The following is a 23,927-nucleotide window of genomic DNA, read 5'->3' on the forward strand; positions in this document are numbered from 1 at the left end:
GTCATTATGTTTTTGGACCTTACCAAGCTGATAAAACCATTTGGATATGGAAATATGTCAGCAGCCATAATGTAAAGCTGCTATCATCATTATGTTTTATTAGATGATAGTGTGGTGCCTCATAGATCAGTGAATCAAACATTTACTCCAAAAAGAAAGGGAAAAGGTCGCAAATGCTGCTTTAAAGTTTTAATCTCTACTGATATTTTTGCATATTGCATTGTGGGATGTAGAGTCCCGTAAACGGATGCATTTCTAGTGTTTTCTAGTGTTGTCAGACTAGGAGGACAATAAACTTTCTGTCATTACATTTCAATTGTTGAAATTGAGAAAAGATAAAAATGAAGAAGTACATTTTTCCACATTAATAAATGTTCTAGCTTGTTGCTAAATGTTTGAAAATAAAGTGAAACTGAGCTAATGTAGAACATATATGAAACTGTTATATTTTTCCCTGAATAGAAAAGAACAGAAAACACTCTTTAATGTGCTGTTGAATAACAATGTCACATTTGATGTGTTACCGCAGACCAGAAGCAGTTCATCAATGGAGCCTTTCTGAAGTTTAGCGACGGCTCCTCCAAACGGCTGTCAGGACACAAGTTTCAGGACAAGTACGTTGTTCTCCACGCAGAGAAGCTCCTGCTTTACCGAGATATTAAAGTAAGTCCACTTTGGTCCCAGGCCTGATATGACTTTGGTACCTTTTCGGCAAAGTATCGCAAGGGATTTCTATTTGTTGGGCTATTTCTGAAGAAAATGGGGGCGACATAACCACAGCTTGTCTTATTGATCTCAGATCTCCATATATTCAAGTTAAAAAGGAAAATGAGGCTCACTGACAGCAGACTTTAAACTTATTAAAAAAAAACATGAAAATTACAGTGTGTGCTTCAGTTCCCAGGAGGGCTTTTCTTCTCCGCACATTTCCACAGTTTGAAACATAGAATTGGTAAAGGAGTGTGAGGAAGTGTTAATAATTGATGGAGGAGCAGTAATTCAGACAGTCGGGCGGGGAATGTGTAGGTAGGTCGGTAGGTCGGTAGGTCGGTAGGTAGGTAGGTAGGTAGGTAGGTAGGTAGGTAGGTAGGTAGGTACTGTAGGTAGGTAGGTAGGTAGGCAGGTACTATAGGTAGGCAGGCAGGCGGGGAGGAGGAGGAGGAGTAAATACGGCTTGGGTTTGTGCGTTTCTGCGTGTGGCGTGTGTTTATCCAGAGCGTCTCCGAGTATGAGGGTGCGGAAGAATGTCACTAATTACTGCAGAAATACAAAGGAAACTTAATTGATATTTCGAGGCCTCTGTAATTACTGCAACGTCTGTATTTAGTGGAAATGATGTTGGACGGATAAAGAACTGGGTCATGGGTTGTGGTGTGTAGGTGTTCACGGATAAGCTCGCACTTAAGAGTTTGTTGGCTTTGTTCTCTTTTACTTTGTTAGTTAAAGTCTGAGGCTTCAGATCCATTTGTCAGAGGATCAATTTGGAATTAAGCCTTTCTCAAACTGGGGTCCAGGGACCAGTGATGGTTCACAAAATCAGCTGTTAGCTAGCGCAGCTGTTAAATAACAATATTTATCAGAGGAAGACTGTGTTTGAAATGGTATACGCCGTACTATACACTACAAACTCAATGAGTATATACTGTCTACTATATACTATGTGTGATTAGGATGATGAGCATTCACACTAAAGCATACTTCTAAGTTTCCCAAGATGCATCTCGAACCGACAACGACAAAAACCTGAATCACACTGAGGCTAAATATCTCTGTTGATTCTCCACCTTTGAAAGTTCTGAAAACATTTTAAGCGAGAAAGTGACCAAGTAGAATATCAACATGTGCTCATTTCATCCAAAAAACTTGCATTTTTAGCAAATTTTGGAGACCCTCCATTGTGCTACTGACAAAATTTTCTCTTAACTTCAAAACAAGAGCCCTTTTTACAAAAGAGTTAAAAAACAAAGGAAGACAGGAAGAGATGCTTTTGTTTTGAAAAGGGAGTGTTTGATTCTTTTCATACTGTCTAATGTGAACGCACTACATACTACTTTTGATGTCAGACTTGGTATGAGTCATACGTAGTATGCCATTTTGAATACAGTCCATAGTGTAAGGAGAAAAGAAAAAGGTCTAAATCCACTGCCCTCTACTGGCATGTTTGTGTTTTTATTTATTTAAATTAATTTATATATCTAAATTGTCGCCGTCTCGAGATGTCATGGTTTTGTTTGGACAACGTTGGTGTTTTGTTGAGCAGTTCCCATGTGTGGGAGAATAAAAATGTTCCATCACCCCTGTTGATGTTGAAGCTCCGCCTCCTGATCTTGATGGCGTTTGTGTTTGTTTCCTTCTGTCCCAATTATTGTTCCGTTGTCCCAGTCCAACAACGCTGGTCTCGGGCAACAGGGGGCGTGGCCGGCCTGACAGGAACTGTTAAGTTGGCCACGCCCAGAAAGAACTCACAAAGACACATCAAAGCAATCAGCAGATACCTCTGAGGAAGACTGACAGTTGACAGTCGAAACATGTCAGGAGATCAAAGTAAATTGTCCTGAAAAAAAGTCATCTGAATAAATGAAACCTGAACATAATGACTCTGTATATGGTTTTCTGTGTCTCGTACCTTAAGGTAGAACCAACTTCTACGCACTTTATGTCACCCATCCTTTTTAAAAGATTTTAAATGTTTTTTATCCTTGTTTCCTTGCAGAGCACCAAGCCTGAGAAATCCATCCTGCTGAAGTTTGTCAAGTGTTACATGGGTTTGAAGAAAAAACTTAAACCTCCAAACAGGTAAGCACAGCTCACCCTAGAAATATATATAATATCCACCCGATATAAACGAAAGTAAAGTAAAACTGACTATTTCAGTGGAATTTAATCCATTGCATGGTTGAACAAGCTGTCCTAATCTCTTCCTTCATATATAATGAGCCATAAGCAAGAACAAGGTGGTAAATAATGTATTTATTTCTCACATTAAGGAGGTTTAAGATGTTCTAAACCAGGGGTGTCAAACTCATTTTCACCGAGGGCCACATCAGCATAATGGCTGCCCTCAAAGGGCCAGATGTAACTTATAAATGTAACGAAATGTAACCGAATGTAAGGTAAAATAAATGTAACTACTCCTTAATGTTAAATAACTCTGAGTTTATTACTTATTCAAGTTACAAGCATGACAGTTGCACAGAAAATATATGTTTGCTTGTTGCTCTGTTAAAACATAAATCCTTTTAATTTGTCAGGTTATGAAACCCAGATAACTCCATCAATCATGGATCAAACTATCCAAGTGAATAAAAAAAAATAACATCAAACACAAGTTATGACATTAACTTTATTCAAAACGTTTTTGTCAAAGTTAAAATGGGCTGAATTACTGCAAAATCAAAAATTGTGAGCTGCTAAGAACATGTATGACAGATGTAGCATTTTACAAAAAAAAAAAAGGCTGCACACAGCCTTGCATCCAACTGATGGTTTGATTACAATAATTTGTCTGCATACATACATAAAAAACTGCAAACACCAAATAATTGCAACAGCAGCTACACATACAAATAATATGGAATAACAAAATAAAGGTTGACTCAGTTCACAACTATATTGGTCAAGTTTTTCGGTTAGTTTTTGATGAGGAGATGCTGCCTGTCCTTGAACACACCAGGTGGATCCACTCTCTACCATCCATTGATCATGTTCTGAAAATAAACACAAAACAAAATGCAAGCACAATCATTAAATTGCACACAGAGTTTAACTATTCTTCTTCTTGGTTGAATTACATTTTATTATATTCCAATTAAGTTTTTTTTTTGTTTTTTTAAATGCTTACCTGTGTGTTTTCTGACCAGATGTTTGACACCGTTTTCCCGTTACCAGTGTTTCAATGTCTGAGGCAATCCGTAGAACAGCATGGAGGTTGTCATCAGTGAGGCGTGATCTGTGCTTGTTTTTGTTCAGATTCATTATTGAAAAGATCTGTTCGCACAGATAGGTGCTCCCAAACATGGACAGAACACGGGCAGCATGAAGTTGAAGCTGCGGCATCAGACCAGGGGGCAGCAGACAGTAAAAGTCTTGGATTGCAGCATCCTGGAACTTTGCTCTCAGGCCACTGTCGCTTTGAAGCTCAATTAACTCCATCTGAAGGTGTTGGGGTGCAGTGCGGACGTCGGTGGTGAAAGGATTGGCAAAGATGGCAAAGCCAGGCTGCTGTGCTCTGAAGTCAGAGAAGCGCAGATCAAACTCAGTCTTTAACCTGCTCAGTTTGGTAGCCAACTGAGCACATGAAAATGTCCCTGTAAATGAGGCTGACATGCTCTGACAGACAGGAAAGTGGGGAAGATTGTCCTGTTTCACTTGGCACATCCATAGGTCCAGTTTACGCTGAAAAGCCGTGATCGTGTCGGACATCTGCGTGATGACTTGTTTGCGTCCCTGCAGCTTCTGATTCAGTTGGGCGAGATGCTGGGTTATGTCACACAACACAGCAAAGTCACACAGCCACTTTGGTTCTGACAGTTCAGACAAGGGTTTTCCTTTACTCTGCATAAAAACAGCAATGTCTTCCCTGAGCTCAAAAAATCTTTTGAGGACTTTGCTCCTACTTCTGTATGGTACGGCACATCCCCGTGCTCCGAGCCCATCTCCTGTAAAAACAGCTGGAACTGACGGTGATTCAGGCCACACACCCGAATGAAGTTCACTGTTTTCATGACCGTGGTCACTATGTCATTCATCCCCAGCACCTTCCCACACAAAGCTTCTTGATGGATAATGCAATGATATGTTATCAGAGGCGTTTTACAGTTCATTTTTTGCCTTTTCCCCTTCATTAGTTCAACCAAGCCCACTTTTCCTCCACACATTGCCGGTGCACCGTCTGTAGTTAATCCCACCAAGTTTTCCCAGGGCAGTGCATTTTTACTTATGGACTTCTCCACCACATCAAAAATGTCCTGTCCCGTCGTGGTCCCATGCATTGCAGCTACATCCAACAGCTCCTCAGTGACAGAGAGATCCAACTTCACGCCTCTAAGAAAAATTGATAACTGCGCTGTATGTTATGGGCGACCGTGGCTCAGGTGGTAGTGGGTCGTCTTCTGATCGAGAGGTTGGGGGTTCGATCCCAGTATCTGACGATGTGTCGAAGTGTCCTTGGGCAAGACACTGAACCCTAAGTTGCTCCCAGTGGTCGACTAGCGCCTCACACACCAGTCCTGTCCCATTGGTGTGTGAATGTGAGAGTGATTGGGTGAATGAGCTGATATGTAAAGCGCTTTGAGACTGCTTCATTGTGGTGATAAAGCGCTATATAAATCAAGTCCATTTACCATTTTAGTCCATTTATCGGTGTTACCTGTGCTTTCATCAACAGCTAATGAAAAAGCTGTGTAGCTGCGTGTCTCCTCAGCCAGCTGCGTTGCAAGGTTTTCTGCTAGTTCCGTAACTCGGTCCTCGATAGTGTTTCTTGATAAACTGACATTTTTAAAAGTCTGTATCTGGTCGGGACACACCTGCTCACAGACCTTCAGCATGCACTGCTTCAAAAAACGCTCCCTCTGAAAAAGACTTGGAAGCTTGGGCGATTTCTTCAGCCACAATAAAGCTAGCTTTCACTGCCGCATTGTTTTTGGCGACCGCAGTTTGGCTTTTAATTCTTGGGCAAGTTGTTGCTTTTCTTGAAGGCTAGCTTTGGCGAACTTAGCTCCGTGTTTGGTGTCAAAATGCCGGCGTAGATTGTACTCTTTGACAACCGACCGCCTCGTAACACAAAAGACATACTGGTCTTTCTCCTTGAAGCACAAACAAGTATTCACCTTCCCATCTTTCTTGAAACAGTCTTCTATCTCCATCAACTTTTCTCTTCCTGGACATTTTGGATTCATTATTTAACTCTCAATTCCACTTGTTGGCATTGACGTGAAAACACTGCCGTGTAGTGGCGGGGAGCCGTGACCGCGCGGGTATCACAGTCGACAGGCATTGTGGGAAATGTAGTTTTTGGTCAAAGCACGCTTTTGACCTATTTTTTTAGACACTCAGACCTTTTATGCTCTCGCGGGCCACATAAAATGACGTGGCGGGCCACATTTGGTCCGCGGGCCTTGAGTTTGACACATATGTTCTAAACTAAATAAATCATATGACAAAGCTTCCAATTTACAAATAATCCTAAAAAGGAAATCTTCCTTGCACTGAGGGAGTTTTCTCTTTAATGTAGCAATGAAATCTCCTTCTCTGCTGCTCAACAACTACCTGCTGCTTGGAGAGGCCGTGAAGCCATTAGCCTGACCAAATTAGCTTTTTCTTAGCTCCAGGTGTTAAAGTGTGGACACGACCGCCTGCGTGGCAGCGGCTGCTGAAACGAATGTGAATCCTTAAGAGGACCTAACCACTGTTTTTCACTTTCAGTTGCAGTTTACTTATTTTTTTCAGTCTAACAAGAAAAATGTTCAAGCGTAAATCATAATTTAAAAATATATAACAAGACTGAAACAGGCAGAAGCAAAAATGCTGATATGCCCAACATGAATCATAACATAAATTCAAGTTACCACGCACAGTACATTTGAGTCGCCTTTATTCAAATGATGCAAAAAAAACTTTAAACTTTAAAAAAAAATTAACAAAGAACACAAACATTTTTCTACTTCTTCAGATAACTCTAAAATATATTGACATTTTTATTTTGAAAATAAAGTGTCACTCATTTTTATTTTTTTATCAACATTATTTCACAATTTAACCCCTAGAAATCTTCGTTTTAGTTCTAATCTTCCTTTTGGTAAAATAAACATAAATTGATCTCTTAGGCTGTATTTGCTGCTCTGTAAATAGAAGTATTTTTGAAACCTTACAAGGCATGAATCTAAAAATAAGACCTTAATTGTCATTAAAATGTCTTAAAGGTCCAGTATTATGCCATTTTTCACCCATCTCCAATTCTTTTAAGAACCCTAACAACATAGTATTTGAGGTTTGTTTTCCCAAACTCGTCTGTTTTCTGGAGTTTTAGCCCTCTGAAAGGTGACTTTCAGAGTGCTCCTAAAAATTGGCTGTTTTTGGGCCTTCATGCATATACAGTACATGAGTGGGCATCACGGCAGCAGTAAATCATTATCAGTCTTCCTTCTCCTCTGAAGAAGAAGTAGTCCATTTAAGACGATAGTCCATTGTTTTTTGGGTCACAAACATGTCAGATCATTCCATAAAGGCAATACAAGGCGGTGTAACGGCCACTAAAAATGGAACTGATTGTGTCCGCACGCGCTGCGCCACAGGGAAGTAAACTCTCAACTATCAGCTGTTTCAAGCACTCACATGAGATGCCAGGCTGCTTTCTTGTCCTCCTCACCACTTCTAACCACAGAACTAGTCAATTTAAGGCGATAGTCCATTGTTTTGTCCAACCGCTGCGTTGCATTGGGTCACAAACATGTCAGATCATCCCATAAAGTCGCTACAAGGTGGTATAACGGCTACTAAAAATGAAACTGGTTGCGAGCGCTCTTCGGTTTATCTATATACTGGATAATCTATATACTGAACGTAAATATATTAACTGTGATATTAACTGTAATATCAACCTGCTTTTGCTATGTTAGTTTTACCTGTGAGATAGTATGAGAGGGAGTAGCTCACATTTTTATAGGGTAGGAGGAGCCAGGATTATCAGGAGGAGGAGTTTCAGTGTTGTGATGTCACAAACTGAGAAAATTCCAACTCACCCGTTTGGAGCTGACTTTTTACAAAATGTGGAATAACAAGGGAGGCCAACAACTTTGGCCCTCTGAATGAGTCTAAATAAATATATATCACTGTAGCAAAACCATTATAAAGTGATTTTTTTCATAATACTGCCCCTTGAAATCAATGTTTCAAAAGTCTTAAATTTGAACACATAAGTATGATTTTATGATTGTAGCTAGTCTCACATTTCAAAATAAATAGTAACATTCATACATAATTTACCGCAATATTGCGCAATCACGACAGCGGAACTACTACAAAGCAGTGACATAGTTGCTTTCAACAGCATGGGGAAATGTACAGTTAACGAAAATTGCCTGTCTCGCGAAGATTGTTGTTAATGGTTTTAAATTTTTTTGTATTTTGGTTGTTGTTTTATAGATTTCTGGCTATTTTTCTAGTCATCTTGTGTGTGTTTTTGAAGTGATTTTGATTATTTTAGTCTGTTTTTTTTGTGTATTTTACTGTCATTTTATGTGTTTTTGTGTGTTTAATTTGGGGTCCACCAGTTGCACATCTATAATAGACACTGGGAAAAATGTACCCTAACCCTATCTAATTGATGTGGTGTTTTTTCCCCCAATTTTCTTAAATAAAATTTCAATTGACAATAAAAAGTCTTTAATTTGACTAAAGCTGAAAGGTCCCTGGAAAAGCATTCATTTTAGCTTTGAACATTTTCTGTGTTATTTTATAATAAACAATATATTTACATTTCACAGGTTTTGATTTAACAAATAATAGATGTGTATGGTCATAATATACTGCTTTGTTTATCAATCGTACAGCCTTTTTTTTTTTTTTTGGCAATAAAACAATATCATTTATTCTGGTTTTAACAGTGGTTCCCCAGAGTTCTACACGGTATGTCATATTTGGTAGTATCAAAGTACAATAAATTGTAAACAAAGAATTGTAATTCAGTAAATATTTTTGTTTTATTTAACAGACCAAGTGTTTTGAGATCTTTATATCATTTATGTGTGGCTTAAAAACACCCGTAGAGTTTAGGCCTGTTTTCTTTGGCATCATTTGGTCCTGCTGCACTTAATAAATACAAATAATGTGTGTTTTTATTTGTGACTCGTCAGCACTAAAACACCTGCTGATGAAGCTCCAAGCCCATCAAGGCGTCTGTTGGGGATAGATATGTGCTGGGGAATCTTATCACGGTGTGGTATTTCATTATATCTGTGGGCGAACATAAATCCCTCTTTAAACGCCGTCAAATATCTTTTCTTTACGTGGAAAAGCAATTAAGTGACATTCTTATCAATAAAGTTTTAAATTGCCACCAGGGCCACTCAGCGGGTTGTGATTAGCTTCGCTGCCTCCGCTGCACTAAATTGGGGTTTAAGACGTTGCTTTTCTATAAGGAGTTGTTGCATGTTTTTGGCAAATTTGTGTTTAACTTAACCTGATTTTTCCCAAAATACTCAAAAAACTAACAACAATATTCCTTTTGAGTTGAAAAGTTTATTCCCAAAAGTGTATAAGTATGTCTAGAGTTAGCCAAAGTAAAAGGATGGTTGTTTTTCCAACTGTTTTTTTTTTTTTTTTTTTTTTTTTTTTAAATATTGTATGGTATTGACGCGAGCCTGTTATCGTCTATCGCATCATTTACTCAGCGTATTGTTCCAGCCGTACTATGTATTTAACAGAAGTATACAGTAGGGATGTAACGATTCACTCAACTCCCGATACGATTCGATTCACGATACTGGGTTCACGATACGATTCTCTCACGATTTATTTTACAAAATGGGACTGTAGACAAACTTTTTTTTTTGGGAAAAAAACTAGAAAATACTGTATTATTTTCCTTTTGTATTTCATTGTCAAAAGAATCCCTTGATGAACTATTCAAAACAATGCAATTTAACTAAAAATAAATCTTGAATGACATAAATAAAGGAATAATAGAAATGAAATTGAAGCCTATTAATTTAAATTCTGGTTCTATAATAAACAATGAAAAACTGCATAATAGTTCTTTTTCTTTTAAAAGTGCAACTGAAAATGTATTTTGTGCCTTAACAATTGGACTTTAAAAAAAAAAAAACTGATTACACTGATTTACGTCATATTTGTTTGGACCAGCAGAGGGCGCTGGTAACACAGTGGTCGGTTGGCATGCAGAATTTCTTGCAGTGAAGAAGAGAAGCTATGCTAGCAGACAGAGCTAATAGAAAAACGTGACTTTTACAGATATTCAAGTAATATTACAGATATTCTTTCGGTGCTAAAGGGGCAATGAATCATTTATTAACATATTTAAGAGTAAAAGACGGCCAGAAAGAAAGTATTAGCAGACTCCGCCCGCCGCCTACACTTGTGGTTAAAAAAGTACTGCGATTCTATTTTCAGAAAATCGATATCAACCGTGATACCTATGAATTGATTTTTAACTGCCTTACGATTAATCGTTACATCCCTAGTATACAGTATATATAGTGCTGATATATCCGACTAAAGTAGAAATTCTGTTACTTGATAGAAATTGTACTCAAGTACAAGCAGTGTTGGGAACGTTACTTTAAAAAAGTCAATAGTTATAGTTACTACTTGTTCCAAAAAGTAACTGAGTTAGTAATTAAATTACTCTATAATAAAAGTAACTCATTGCCAAGGAAAGTAACTATTTGCGTTACTGTTAAAAAAATTTTTTTTTTAGCTGCGTGTGTCATTGTGAGGTGCTTCATTAAATTTGAGTTGCTTACAACGGATGTGGACAAAGTCTTCACTCCTGGATATAATGAACACTTCACATGTACGTTCTTGTTTTTGACCACAATTAATTTAAAGTAGTGTTTGTATCGTCACCTTAAAAATGACAACTTTTCATTGGACTGCCCCACGCTCACCATCTCTGCTGTTTCATCCAATCTGTAGAGGTTGTGATTGGCTCTGATTGGCGACCATGAAACATGACGCCGCCTTAGCCAATCACAATCGCTCACCTTGTTTTGAACCCACCTCCTCACTACAGCTGTGTAAGAAGCCAGGGATGCTTTCATATAACAGTTTATTCAATCAATGCATGTAATGTACCGCATTTAACGTTCAGTAACGGTGTAAAAAGTAATTAGTTAGATTACCCCCGTTGCTGAAAAAAAAACGCCGTTATTCCAAACACTGAGTACAAGTAAGTCATACATAAAATACTCAAGTTCAAGTGAGAAATAGCTGAAATAAATAGTACTCAAGTTTATTTTTTGGTGATAAATCGTTGCCGTGGTTCCCTTGCATACAGTAAACATCTCATGTATAAACTGAAAAAGGAAGAGACCACATCTTGCACAGTTGGATCTTAATTGATTTCCTATAAAGGCATCTGTATAAAATAACAAGGTATTGAATTCAATAAAAAATAAAAAATATTAGGCTGCAATTATAGCATGAACTCTAAACTTCTTGTTGTCCCTGGGCTGTTTGATGTTGCTCTCCTGCCCCCCCCCCGTGCACGTCTGGGTGGCCTGTCTCTTCCTCCCCCCCCTCCTCCTCCTTCGCTCTTGCGCCTGCTCTCCTGTTGGGTTGAGCATTGGGGGGCTCCTGTCAGCTCGGGATGCTGGTGGGGGGGGGGGCTGTGGCTTTCGCCTGGGTAAAAAAATAAATAAATAAACATAACGGTTGGGTAAAGAAATGTAACAAATTACGAACTTAAGTACAAGTTCGTATTTTAGAAATATACTCCAAAACGTGCCCATAAAAACAACTAAATTACAGTAATGTGAGTACTTGTAATCCATTACTTTCACCTCTGATATTCAACCGTCCGTTTATAGAAAGAATCCGTATGCGAGCGTGCGTATATTCCATGTCATATTGCCATTTTGCCAGGATTTTGTCTATATCAATTAAAAAAAAATGATAATTCAAGTTTCATTTCTGTTTCAGGAAGTAATTTACGTGATATCCGTCCAATGTCGATGATGATGTAAAATCAGAGTCAGGTGAAGTGTAGAAAACTCCACTGAGTGAGTGTTGCTGTTCACCTTATGCTATCCTTCAGAAACATGTTACATATACGGTGAGTGGGCCGCGGGAGAAGCGCTAATGGTGAATAGCGAAATAAAGACGATGCGCGCCGTGGAGAACGCAGAGAGTCAATGCTCCGGTGCCTCATTATGGCTGAGCAGTCGACTGTGGGGGTCGGATTAGCCGTCTTAACTCACAGCAGTGGCGCTCCAGGCGTTGGGCTCTCCGTCTCCGTCTTTGTTCTTCCCTCCTTTCCAGCCGCTCCTGTAAAAGGTTTCAGGGGATGAGTTTTCTCCAGACAGGTGGTCTATTCACCTTCTCACGCCTGTGTGCGCACGTTAGCCGACACGCTACACGGATATGCGTGCTTTTAACTACAGTATGTGCCAACCTAGTGTGGGAAGAAGATCTCTTTAAATACTGCAATTACGTAACATTCACCTTACCTGCATCTGTCTTTAAAGCCATCCTGATGACAATGGACACCTTGCATCTTCTACTCCCACTGGTTTTGGGCCTGCACCACCTATACACCACCATATGCTGTTTTTTTTTTTTTTTTTGCACACCCTGTCCTGGAGCATATTGATGCCAGCTCATCCATAAACATGCGAGTGAAAAGTGCACCATAATTAACCTAATTAATTCCATGCATTTGGAATGAACTTCACTTTTTTTTTTTTTCTTCTTACCTTCATCGACCTCTCCCCAGTGACGGATGCCAAGCACACGTCTAAGTACAAATTGAAAGAAACTTTACATAATTATTTCCATTCCAGAGGAAAATAAAAAGTGATTTCTCCCCCAGCGTCATTGATCTGACAGCTTCGGACAACATTTTAATGGTTTTGACATCCCGACGTTGTTTTTTTTTTTTTTTTTTTTTTGGCTATTTTTTAAAATTTTACGACATCTTTACAAAAAAAAAAAAAAAAAAAAAAAAAATCAAACCTCAGCAGAGACAGGGTAATAATCTATTCAATAAGTTTACAACTAGCTGTTTATCACTTTTCCCTCTTAACTTTGGTTTTATCTTTATAATTGGAGTTTTTTCCATGAACTAACCAGAAATTTAAAGTAATTTTAAATAACTGTATCATATCCAAACATAAATATTAGAATCCATTCAAAATAATCTGATTTAAAAAAAAAAAGATGAACATTTTAACTAGGGTTGCAAAACTCAGTTCAAAAATTGAAACATTCCATGGGAATTAGCGGAAAATAAAAATAAAAATGAAGATTGGCCCTTAACAGGGGTGTTAAATATATTTGGGAAAATATATGTTTACCATTATCTAAAATATCAGCATCAGTTTTTTAAAATTACTCCCAGTTTCCTGTTAATTCCAATAAAATATTTCCATAAAAAGCTTATATTTTTAAATATTGCCAGATTGAAGTTCCTGAAATGTACCAGAAATGTTGCTAAATATTAAATCAAAAACAGGTCAAAGTTTATGGCTTCGCTTTGTTCAACATTGTTTGTGTTTTACCTTTTGTAGCTGGGGCTTCACCGTCAACACTGACAAACAACAATGGTGAGTTACATGTAAATGTGTGATTATGATAAAGCATCTCTAAAAACAAAACCAAACCTTTTCCTTTGTGTTGCTATTATTATGTTGGCTTTTATTGCATGACGTGTGATGTGGTTTTGTGTCCACAAAGGGACGTATAAATTAAATTAGTAATGTTCAGTTTTAGCCTAAATCAGGTATTCAGTGTTGTCCATTATTTTGGCCTATATGTTCATGGAATTATACATATTGCACGACATGCAGGGTCAACCTTAGACAACAAATGCAGATATTCCTTTTAAATGTTTTAAAGTCCAAAACTAGAAGACCTGAGGTTTCTAGAAGTTTAGAGAACGAAACACTACTGTATCACTCATTTTGGGTCACTTTTCTACACAATGTAATAAACTCAATAAAAACGTACCTGTAGTTGTCATCAAAATATGACAGTACATGACAAATTAGAGTCGTACACAATGATTTACCCAAGATAAAGTCCTATATTATAATGACCAGTACTTTTTATTGGTTATTTAATTGGTTAAAATATAATTTTAACTCTCACTGTAATAAAAGGTACTTGTACCTAAACTTTGATTGCACGCTCTATCAAAAGATCTTGTAAAACACTGGAGGTTTAGTTGGTTGATGGTCATAACTAAACTCAGTCTTACCTTTACCAGTCGAATGTGCATTATGATACGAAAATGGCTCCACTTAGGCCGCCATCTTACCGAGGACTAGACAGATGTGTTTCCATAACAGTTTTGTTGCAAAATAATGCAAAATAACGCAATTATGCTTTAAATAAACTTAAAGCATAATTGCGAAGGTCGTTTTGGAGCCTTGTAACTAAATCTCATCCCGCGAGACTTTGCTGCAGGAAGATGGACGCTCAGAACCTCCTTATAATACTCTATAATACTCCTTTGTTGTTTCACGTCTAAAGTCGCGTTCACACCTAACGCGACTGAAGCAACTCGATTACATTAAAATCAATGTAAATGACGCGACCTCAAGTTATCTCCGCTCAAAATTGAAAAATATGAACTTTTTAAGCGACTTAAAGCGACAAATCCCTCGTCCTTCACTGTCTGTAGAGCGGAGGCTGCAGCCCCTCCCTGCTCCCTCCCACCACAGTGCAGACGGCTGCAGCGGAGGATGTACGGCTTCCTCAAATTAGTAGGGCAAAATTAAAGTGGTTAACTTCTTGAAAACCACGGTAACTATTGATCACAACACATTCTGAGTGAAGTCATCCTTTAATATCTCCGTAAGATGATCATTTATACCGTAAAAGTGGAGCAAGACGGAAAATAAGTGATCAACCCTCTCTCACACACACACACACACACACACACACACACATTGTTCCCTGGTGATCGCGTCATTGGAGCGATGGAGTGACCAAAAAGCACCGCTATGTGCAAGCGACACATCAGGGGCGATGGAAGCTACTGCAGCGCTGCGGTCGCGTTTGGTGTGAACGCACCTTAATGTGGCAGTAATAATTTGCAATATATATATATATATATATATAATATACTAAGAAATGTCTGGGTCTCTTCTTCTGTCCACATGTACCGCACCATGTTTTCTCGGTGACAAGTGGTCATGTGACCAGTACTTCATGTCCTGTGACATGTTGTAATTGTGGAAAAAGTGTTTCCGTTGCGCGTTTGCGACACATTTCAATATCGAAACATCTGAAAAACCTCCTCATGAAAGCGTAAAAACTTTTTAGCGATATTTGAATGTTTCTTTTTTTTTTTTGCCATTTACATTTTGCGTGTTTCCAATGCTGATGGAAAGGCAGCTACTGATAGGATCACTTTAATAACATTTTGTCACAGTTCACTATATTCTAGACCTGTAGTTTGTGTGTCTAGTAGTTTTACTTACATTACTATAATGTAATACTTAAATAATATTTTGAAAAAGAAGATTCAGATGTTTTAGTAACAGCTCCAGACTCGTAAAAAAAAAGTTGAACACGTTTGTGTTGTCTGTATTCGTAAATAAACACAAAATCAATGAAAATGATGATTAAAAGCACTAAAAAAATGTAATTAACACCAAAAAATGAAAGAAAGAACATGGAAGCTAATGCAGAAACCCCCCCCCCCAAAAAAAATCAACAGTTTTATGCCACATCTAGATGAAAATGAATGATTCCCCTCAGTTGTCTATCAATGCGTAAAATTCCTCAGAAAAGTACTTTTAGAGCATTTTATCAATTGAATATTACCTTTTTTCTACCCTTTAAAAGGTGATTCTTACACTCCATAACCTATTAATCTGACTAATATAATATAAACTGTATAATCCTTGTGTTTTTTTCCTCTAACAATAAATTATTTTATATTCTGGATGAAATCAGTTATTTCACCAAGACGTGAAATGACCTCCATTAGCCACCGATGCTGACGTGCGGGACCAAAGTGAAGAAAACTTCCCGACACACTTATTCATTTTTACCTTCAATCGATTTGTCACATCAATCTTTCTTATGAGCTTTTCTGCACGAGCTCTTCTTTAGTACAGTACATGACAATAATAGCCACCTTCAGAAATAGCTCAAAACTATAATACTGTAATTCACCAAGAGCGTAGACGGGTATTACACAAACTAATCATCATAGATGATTACTTAGGAGCAGTAATCACCGTCGCATAAGACGGATGGGTGTAATTATTGGCAGGCGGCACCTATATTCAGTCACGTTGACGTGATGAGTGAGGTATCCCCGTTTTATTTTAAAGAGGGTGGAAATGTGTGTGCGGTGTCCCTCCTCAGGCATTTCTGCTGCGAGAAAAGGGAGACGCAGGTCAACTGGGTGATGGACATCATGGCGATGAAGGTGAGATATCGTCTGACGGACAAGTTAGTGAGAAAAAAAAAAAAAAAAAAAGAGACTAATTAGGCGCAAAACACTGACTTTGGGAGAAGTAGAAGTTTTGTGTATCTAAAGTAGTGCTGAAAGTGAATGTTTCCTGTTTCACTCACACATTTGGGTTTTGCTGAAGGAATAGATAATCTTATAATATCCATGTCTTCCAACAAGTGTATATGATAAATCATATTCCCTCCAAAATCTTCCATTTTTATTGTGTTTGGTACATGGAGGAAATACATAAACAGAGAAAGAAGGGGAAAGCGCAGCAATAAAATAAATCACTTTATGTGGAAAAGCAGGGAGAATGAGATCATGGCGACAAGTTGTTTGGAAAATACACAAAATGACTCCAAAAACACACAAAACAACAACAACAAGCCCACACAAAATACGAGAAATTATACAAAATGACAACAAAACTATAAAAAATGACAACAAAGAGGCTCCAAAAACACAAAAAACAACAGCAAAACATCCACAAAGAGAGAAAATATACAAAATGACAACAGAACCACAAAAAATGACAAGAAATATGTACAAAATGATTCAAGGCGACAAATTCTTTGGAAAATACACAAAAAAATCACACAAAACAACAACCCCACACAAAATACAAGAAATTATACAAAATGTCTTTAAAAACCAAATAAATCCACAAAAAAGCAACAAATATGCACAAAAATGACTTCAAAATTGCAACAAATAAACATAAAATGATTCAAAATACACAAAACAACAACAAAACACCCACACCAAATCTGAAAACGTATACAAAATGACAACAAAACCGCAAAAAATTTCAACAAAATGACTCCAAAAACACACAAAACGACAACAAAAAGTCAACAAAATCCAAGAAATATACAAAATGACTTTAAAAAACACAAAATTACAACAAATATACACAAAATGACGCCAAAAACACACAAAACAAAAACCCCACACAAAATACAAGAAATGATACAAAATAACAACAAAACCACAAAAAATGACAACAAAGATACACAAAGTGGCTCCAAAACACAAAAAAACAACAGCAAAACATCCACAAACTCAGAAAATATGCAAAATGACAACAGAACCACAAAATGACTCAAGGTGACAAATTCTTTGGAAAATACACAAAATGACTCCAAAAACACAGAAAACAACAACCCCACACAAAATACGAGAAATTCTACAAAATGACAGCAAACCACAAAAAATTACAACAAAGCTCTGAAAACACAAAAAAACCAACAACAAAAAAATCCACAAAATCAGAGAAAATTTACAAAATGAGAACAGCACCACAAAAATTAAAATAAAAACAAACAGAATGTATCCAGAAGTACACGAAACAAACAATCCCCACTCAAAATCAAGAGAAATTATACAAAATGTCTTTAAAAACCAAATAAATCCACAAAAAAGCAACAAATATGCACAAAAATGACTTCAAAATTGCAACAAATAAACATAAAATGATTCAAAATACACAAAACGACAACAAAACACCCACACCAAATCTGAAACGTATACAAAATGACAACAAAACCGCAAAAAATTACAACAAAATGACTCCAAAAACACACAAAACGACAACAAAAATGTCCACAAAATCCAAGAAAATGTACAAAATGACTCTAAAAACACATCAAATGACAACAAATATACACAAAATGACGGCAAAAACACACAAAACAACAACAAAAACTCCACAAACTCAGATAAATTATACAAAATGACAACAAAACCACAAACAATGACAACCTCAAAAGCACAAAATTGCAAGAAAGAAACACAAAATGACTCATAAAACACAAAACAACAGCAAAAAAAAAATCCACAAAATCAGAGGATATGTACACAAAATGACAATGAAACACAGCAACAAAAAATGGCTTCAAAAATGCAAAACAAGCTAAACAACAACAAACATGCAAATACACAAAATGACTCCTAAAACACACGAAACAACAACTCCACACAAAATCAGAGAAAATATACAGAATGACAACAAAGACAAACAAAGCAGTGCTGAAAGTGTATGTGTTCTGTTTCACTTCCACATTTAGGATCTGCCGAAGGAATAATCTCATATAATCCATATCTTCCAACAAGTAAATATGATAAATCATATTCCCTCCAAAATCTTCTATTTCTATTGTGTGCGGTACACGGAGGAAATACATAAACAGAGAAATGAAGAAGGGGAAAGTTTTTGAGGTCACGCAGCAATAACATAAATCACTTTATGAGGAAAAGCAGGGAGAATAAGGTCAAGGCGACTGTAACAATCACATTGTGGTGCTTAGCTCCCAGATGGAGCTAAGTGTTGTCGCTGTCAGTCGCTGACACAGCATAACACATAAATAATGCAAGGCAAAGCGAGCACGGCGCGAGCAGCCACCGCTGTGTCATATAAACCCTCATTTATTTTCCTCCTTCAAATACCTGCTTGTTTCCTCATTAGATTAAATACTCGTGTCTGTTTTTCTGACACTTTTAAAGCAAATGACTCAAACTGAACATTGTATGATTGCCCACCCGTGTAATGTGTGCTCAGCACATTTCATTAGCATTAGCACTTTGTTCACCTATGGCAGACGTACGTATAGGCAGCTGGTGGCACCCAAAGTTAACTCACTGTGACTTTTAAAAACAGACAAAATAACAATAAACGAGCACCAAAAACACACAAAGCGACAACAGAAAATGCATAATAAGAGAAAAATATACAAAATGACGGAGAAATTTACAAAACGACAACAAAAACACACAAAAGGACAACAAATAAATAGAAAAATGACTTCAACAAATATAGAAAAAAATTGTCATAATACACAAAACAACAAAAACAAACTGATATGACAACAAACCACAAAAAATATACACAAAATGAATTCAAGAACACAAAATGGCAGCAAATGTACACAAAATGACTCATAAAACAAAAAAACACTTAGAACTAGGTGATGGGAAATAATACACAAAATGACTATAAAAATATACAAAACAACAAAAAAACCCGCTCAAGATTAGAGAAATTAATCAAAATGACAATAAAACCTCAAATATGGCAATAAATATACACAAAATGACTTCAAATACACAAAATTGCAACAAAATACACACAAAATGACTAATAAAACACAAAACAAACACACAGACTACAAAAAACAAATCCCCAAAATCTGAGAAAATATACAAAATAAGCCCACAAAACCAGAGAAAGTTCACGAATTGACAACAAAACCACAAAAAACGACAACAAAGATAAACAAAAAGACTCCAAAAACACTCAAAACTACAAAACAAATCCACAAAATCAGAGAAAATATACAGAATGACAACAAAACCACAAGAAATATGCACAACATGACGTCAAAAACCCCAAATTGCAACAAATATACACAAACTGACTTATAAAACACAAAAAACAAACAAACTGATGAAAAGACACAAAACAATAACATGAAAAAACACAAAGTCAAAGAAAATGTAGAAAATGACAACAAAACCACAACAAATATACACAACATGACTCAAAACACAAAACAGCAAAATCAAACAAACTGATAGGAAAACACACAACGACAACAAGAAATTATAACAACATGACATAATGACAACAAAACATTCTAACAAATACTGTATACACAAAAAAACACTCTGAAAACACAAAAAAGACACAAGGAAACAACAAAAAGACACTATGTATAACAATTCTACACGTATTATTGCTCATTTTAGCTATTATTCTAAATGCTGACATGAATGTTGATAGTTTGGCCTTCACACAATCCTCTGCCTTATAGAAACCTGTGTGTGTTTCATTGTTGTTTATCACAGTTTCTCTGCAAAAGCTGTTTAGTGCCTTAGTCTGGGTTCACCAGTAAAAAAGGCCAACGCTGTCAACGCTGGGGAGATTGATCTAAAGGGGCAAAGGAATTTATGTGGGGCGTCTCTGAGTGTTTCACGGTGTTTATTTTGTTAGAGTTTCTTTTTTTTTTTTTTTTTTTTTTCCTTTTCCCGTAGAGAAAGCTCAGAGATTTCTAACCACTAAATCCATAGCAAAGCAGAGCCCGACTAGAAATATAAGGATTCTCCTTCCAAATCTGTTAAGCATCGGGATTGACGGCTTCCTCAGTGGGGGCTTGTGGGAAGGACATAGGACTAGTGGGAAGGGCAGAAGATAAAGTAGACGCTCCTGGTTTCTCTTCCTCTACCTGTTGGCGTGCACTAAGGTTCGGCTGTTGCCTTAGCAACCAGAGTTGGAGGAACGCATGCTGAGACAAGGAGGGGTGGCTGGTGAGGGGTGTAAAGGTCAGATGACAGGGCGTTGAAGTGATGAAATGAGGGTTCTGTCAAAATAAAGACAGTTCTTTACCTCTACGGGCCACATAAAACTATTCAGTAGTTATCCCAACATGGTGACCTTCATTATTTTCTTAATCCAGCTCAGAAAACTCTGCACAAGTCCATATTACACTTGAGATTGAAGTCTTACTTTCTGGTACAGGCTGTTTCTTGTTATTTGTCCTGAATTTTTAGCTTTTTTCTGATGTTGACTCTCTGTTCAGTTTGGCTCGGATCTCAATTCAAAGGAAGCTGCGTATCCCACAGCTCAACCCCTCAGAGATGGCAAACAGGTAAGGATGTGTCTAAAGTATGAAGTGAAAGCTTTTAGGTCATAATGCTTAAAAGGTACCTGTAGAGAGTGAACTTTAATTACAAGCTCTAATAAATACTACTTCGTCATGAACCCTTGTCAACAAGGCAAGGTCAATGGCAAGGAGAGCTATTCCTTCTCTTCTGGAGATACTTGAGTCTTGATGAAGAATGAGACCTGACTTGATTGTCTGGTGACCATCAGGTGGTAGTTGTCCAAGGGTAAAGGCACATAATCCCGTCAATGAACTCCATTACCAGAGATGAGATCTAGTTTGTAGATATAACGCGGCTGTCTGAGCGGTCTGCTATTAGTTCATGCTTCACAACATCAAGACTTCATGTCAGAACTCAAGACGGAACACCATGTAATGGTAGCCACTTTGGTTTTATCGTCACACACATCTCTGGTGGTCATTTCCTCCTTGGAATCACTAGAATGTGATGATTACCGTCTTCAGGCTAGGCGACAACAGCTCCTCCCCATTAGTTCTTCCCCCTTGAATGAAATTGTTCAGAAACATACTTTTAAGGTGTATTTCACATGAATATTTGTTTGTTGGTGATTTATAAAGCATTGATGTTGTAAACATGAGTACAGGTACACTTAAAAGCAGCCATGTTAACCTTGTTTTACTTTGCGATTGTATTAAACTCGTTTCTGTCTTACGGGAAGTAGCAATTAGCCTGCAAGCTTGTCAAGAATAGTGACACCATCAGAAAAATCACATGACCTGTACTGATGCAAGCCATTAGACCAGTAGTGTTCAACCTTTTCAGCCCATGACCCCCAAAATGAAGCTTTCAGAGACCAGGGACCCCCACTGTACCTGAAGGTGGTTAGACACAGACATGAACACTGAAGAACAGTCATGTGGAGACAGGGTCATCTTTAAGGGGGAATAAAAGAGAGAGATTTTTGGGGCTCATCCATAAAGTCAGCAAAATAATGGACCATTGTTCTATGAATCTGTGATGTTAGAGTGGCCAAAAACTGACAGAATAAGTGGTAAAAAGCGTTCAAAGTGTTTGCTTTGCTGTATTTGCTTGAAAGTGGCAGAAATAGCAGGGGGTTGGAAGTTGGAACAATTAGTTCAAACTGGTCAATAATGGACATGACAAATCGTGAATGTGGTTAAATTGGCAAAAATTAGCATAAAATATGGTGAAAAGAGGTTAAAAGTAACAATAATGGGTCAACATATGTGGCATTAGGTGGGAAAAGTGGTGGAAAGTGTTTATAAGTGGAAAAAAGGTCTTAGAAGTGGAAAAAATGTGCAGAAAAGACATTAAAATGTGATGAAGTGGCAGAAACGGGAGTAATGTGCCAACATTGCATTAGAAGGAGCAAAAATATGGCAAAAAAGTGATGAAAATAGGTTAAAATATGGCAAGTTTGGTGAAGTTGCAGAAAAAGGATTTTAAAAAAAGCAAAAATGGGCTCAAATTGTTCAAAAAAAACATTCTTAGTTTCTTGAAGGCATCTGGCAACCCCCTCCCAGTGTCCTTGGGGTCCTGACCCCAAGGTTGAGAACCCCTGAATTAAAGGACAGTAGCAGGTTTTCTTTGTCATCAGCTCTCATTGCTGTGATGTATAAAGTGAACGCATTAAAGTGCAGAGCTAAAATTGGGTATCCTATGACGTTATTCTCTTGCTAGCTATATTTTACGTACAATCATAATGTTGTGAAGTTTAGTTTCTTGTGCAACACAGTTCTTACCAACTATTGTACCTTATGTTTTTGCTGCTAAGTTTGCAGAGCGGAGTGTTTCTCTCGGAGTGGGTGAGGGGAAGGCCACCAAGGAAGCGGGTGTCCACCCTAAAGCCGGCTACGCTGCTAGCTACCCACGGCCCAGTGATCTACTCAGAGTCGCAGACGCTCAACACTTAAAAGCTTCTACAGAACTTAGTGCTCCCCCGAGACTTCCATCTCCATTGCTGCCCCGACACCCACGGCCTACGCCGCTGCCCGCCCCTCCTCAGAGCGGCACGAGGACAATAGGAAAGCAGCCAACGCGGGGCGGAGACGGACTGATGCCATCAAATCTGATGAATGAACTAAACTCTGTGCTGAGTAAGAGCAAATGGATACCAAAGAACAACGACTGACAGGAGGTTCATTTTACCACTTTTGCTACTTTTTCACTACTCACTTTACTTTGGTGTCTGTGGTCTTTTGGTTAAAAACATTCTGGGATGATATATATCTTTTTTTTCTATCAGGTAAAGACAGTGGAGGCTTCAGAGATCAATAAATCAAAGATCAATTGCTTGAAAAAAGGTAAAATGGGCACTTGAAGGTTTTTTTCTGATCTCCACTGTAAACACACTCATTGATATTGTCAGAAAAGTTTTGCGCATTGCATTGTGGGATGTAGAGTCCTGTGGACCAGGGTTTTTCAACCCTATTTTTGAACCAAAGTACATCTTTTCATCTTTGTAGCCTTTATTAACAATATACAGTCATTCTGTATCAAAGTGTCTTGAAAAACAATCAAATAAACACAAAGAAAAAAAGTTTTCATGAAATTTGATTTATTTTTTCTAATGAAAAGTGCAATTAACAATCTGCAGTAAGTGTTTTTAATAGGAATCAAATGAACAACAACAAAAAACAAATTATTTAAAAAAAAAACAAAATAACTGAAACATAATAGAAACAAAAACTCTCTTCATACTGTACCTCTTAAATGAAATCTGAAATGCACAAATAAATCATAAAATTACATTAACATATGGAAAATAATTCAGTCCACATCACATGGTTTTACATGCGCGCCACCATACGTTATATAATGGTCCAGTTTAACTACCACGCCCACACACGGAGGCGGTACACAGGAGAGCAGCAGGTGAGGTGAGGCGAGATGCTTACGGCCGCTCCGTCACAAGAACAATTAGGTGGAATTTGATCATTTCCCACAGCGGATGAAAAACAAATGCATAGAAGAGTGTTTACTTTGTTTTTACAGTGGTTTCTTGTGCTTGTCCCCAAAAACTCTGCCAAAATGACAACATATTTCACAAAATCTTTGATAGGGTTAGGGCTAAATTTGAATGTGTTGTTGAGTCACATTCAGGAACAAAATAGAACCAAAATGGTGTCGAGTGAATCAC

General features: G+C 37.6%; 1 protein-coding gene across 1 annotated transcript in view; it reads left to right on the forward strand.

The window, feature by feature from the left end:
- Positions 1 to 23,380, forward strand: part of LOC114480822 (arf-GAP with Rho-GAP domain, ANK repeat and PH domain-containing protein 2-like) — a 37,407-nt gene extending 14,027 nt beyond the window's left edge. Inside the window, exons 6-11 of the mRNA XM_028475243.1 lie at positions 530 to 663; positions 2,714 to 2,796; positions 13,245 to 13,280; positions 16,057 to 16,120; positions 20,722 to 20,790; positions 22,563 to 23,380. Coding sequence (XP_028331044.1) covers positions 530 to 663; positions 2,714 to 2,796; positions 13,245 to 13,280; positions 16,057 to 16,120; positions 20,722 to 20,790; positions 22,563 to 22,919 — 743 coding nt within the window. The 3' untranslated portion in view covers positions 22,920 to 23,380. The remainder of the gene's footprint in view (positions 1 to 529; positions 664 to 2,713; positions 2,797 to 13,244; positions 13,281 to 16,056; positions 16,121 to 20,721; positions 20,791 to 22,562) is intronic.
- The last annotated feature ends 547 nt before the right edge of the window (positions 23,381 to 23,927 follow it).

This window comes from Gouania willdenowi, chromosome 18 (genome assembly GCF_900634775.1).
Source record: "Gouania willdenowi chromosome 18, fGouWil2.1, whole genome shotgun sequence".
Classification (NCBI taxonomy): Eukaryota; Metazoa; Chordata; class Actinopteri; order Blenniiformes; family Gobiesocidae; genus Gouania; species Gouania willdenowi.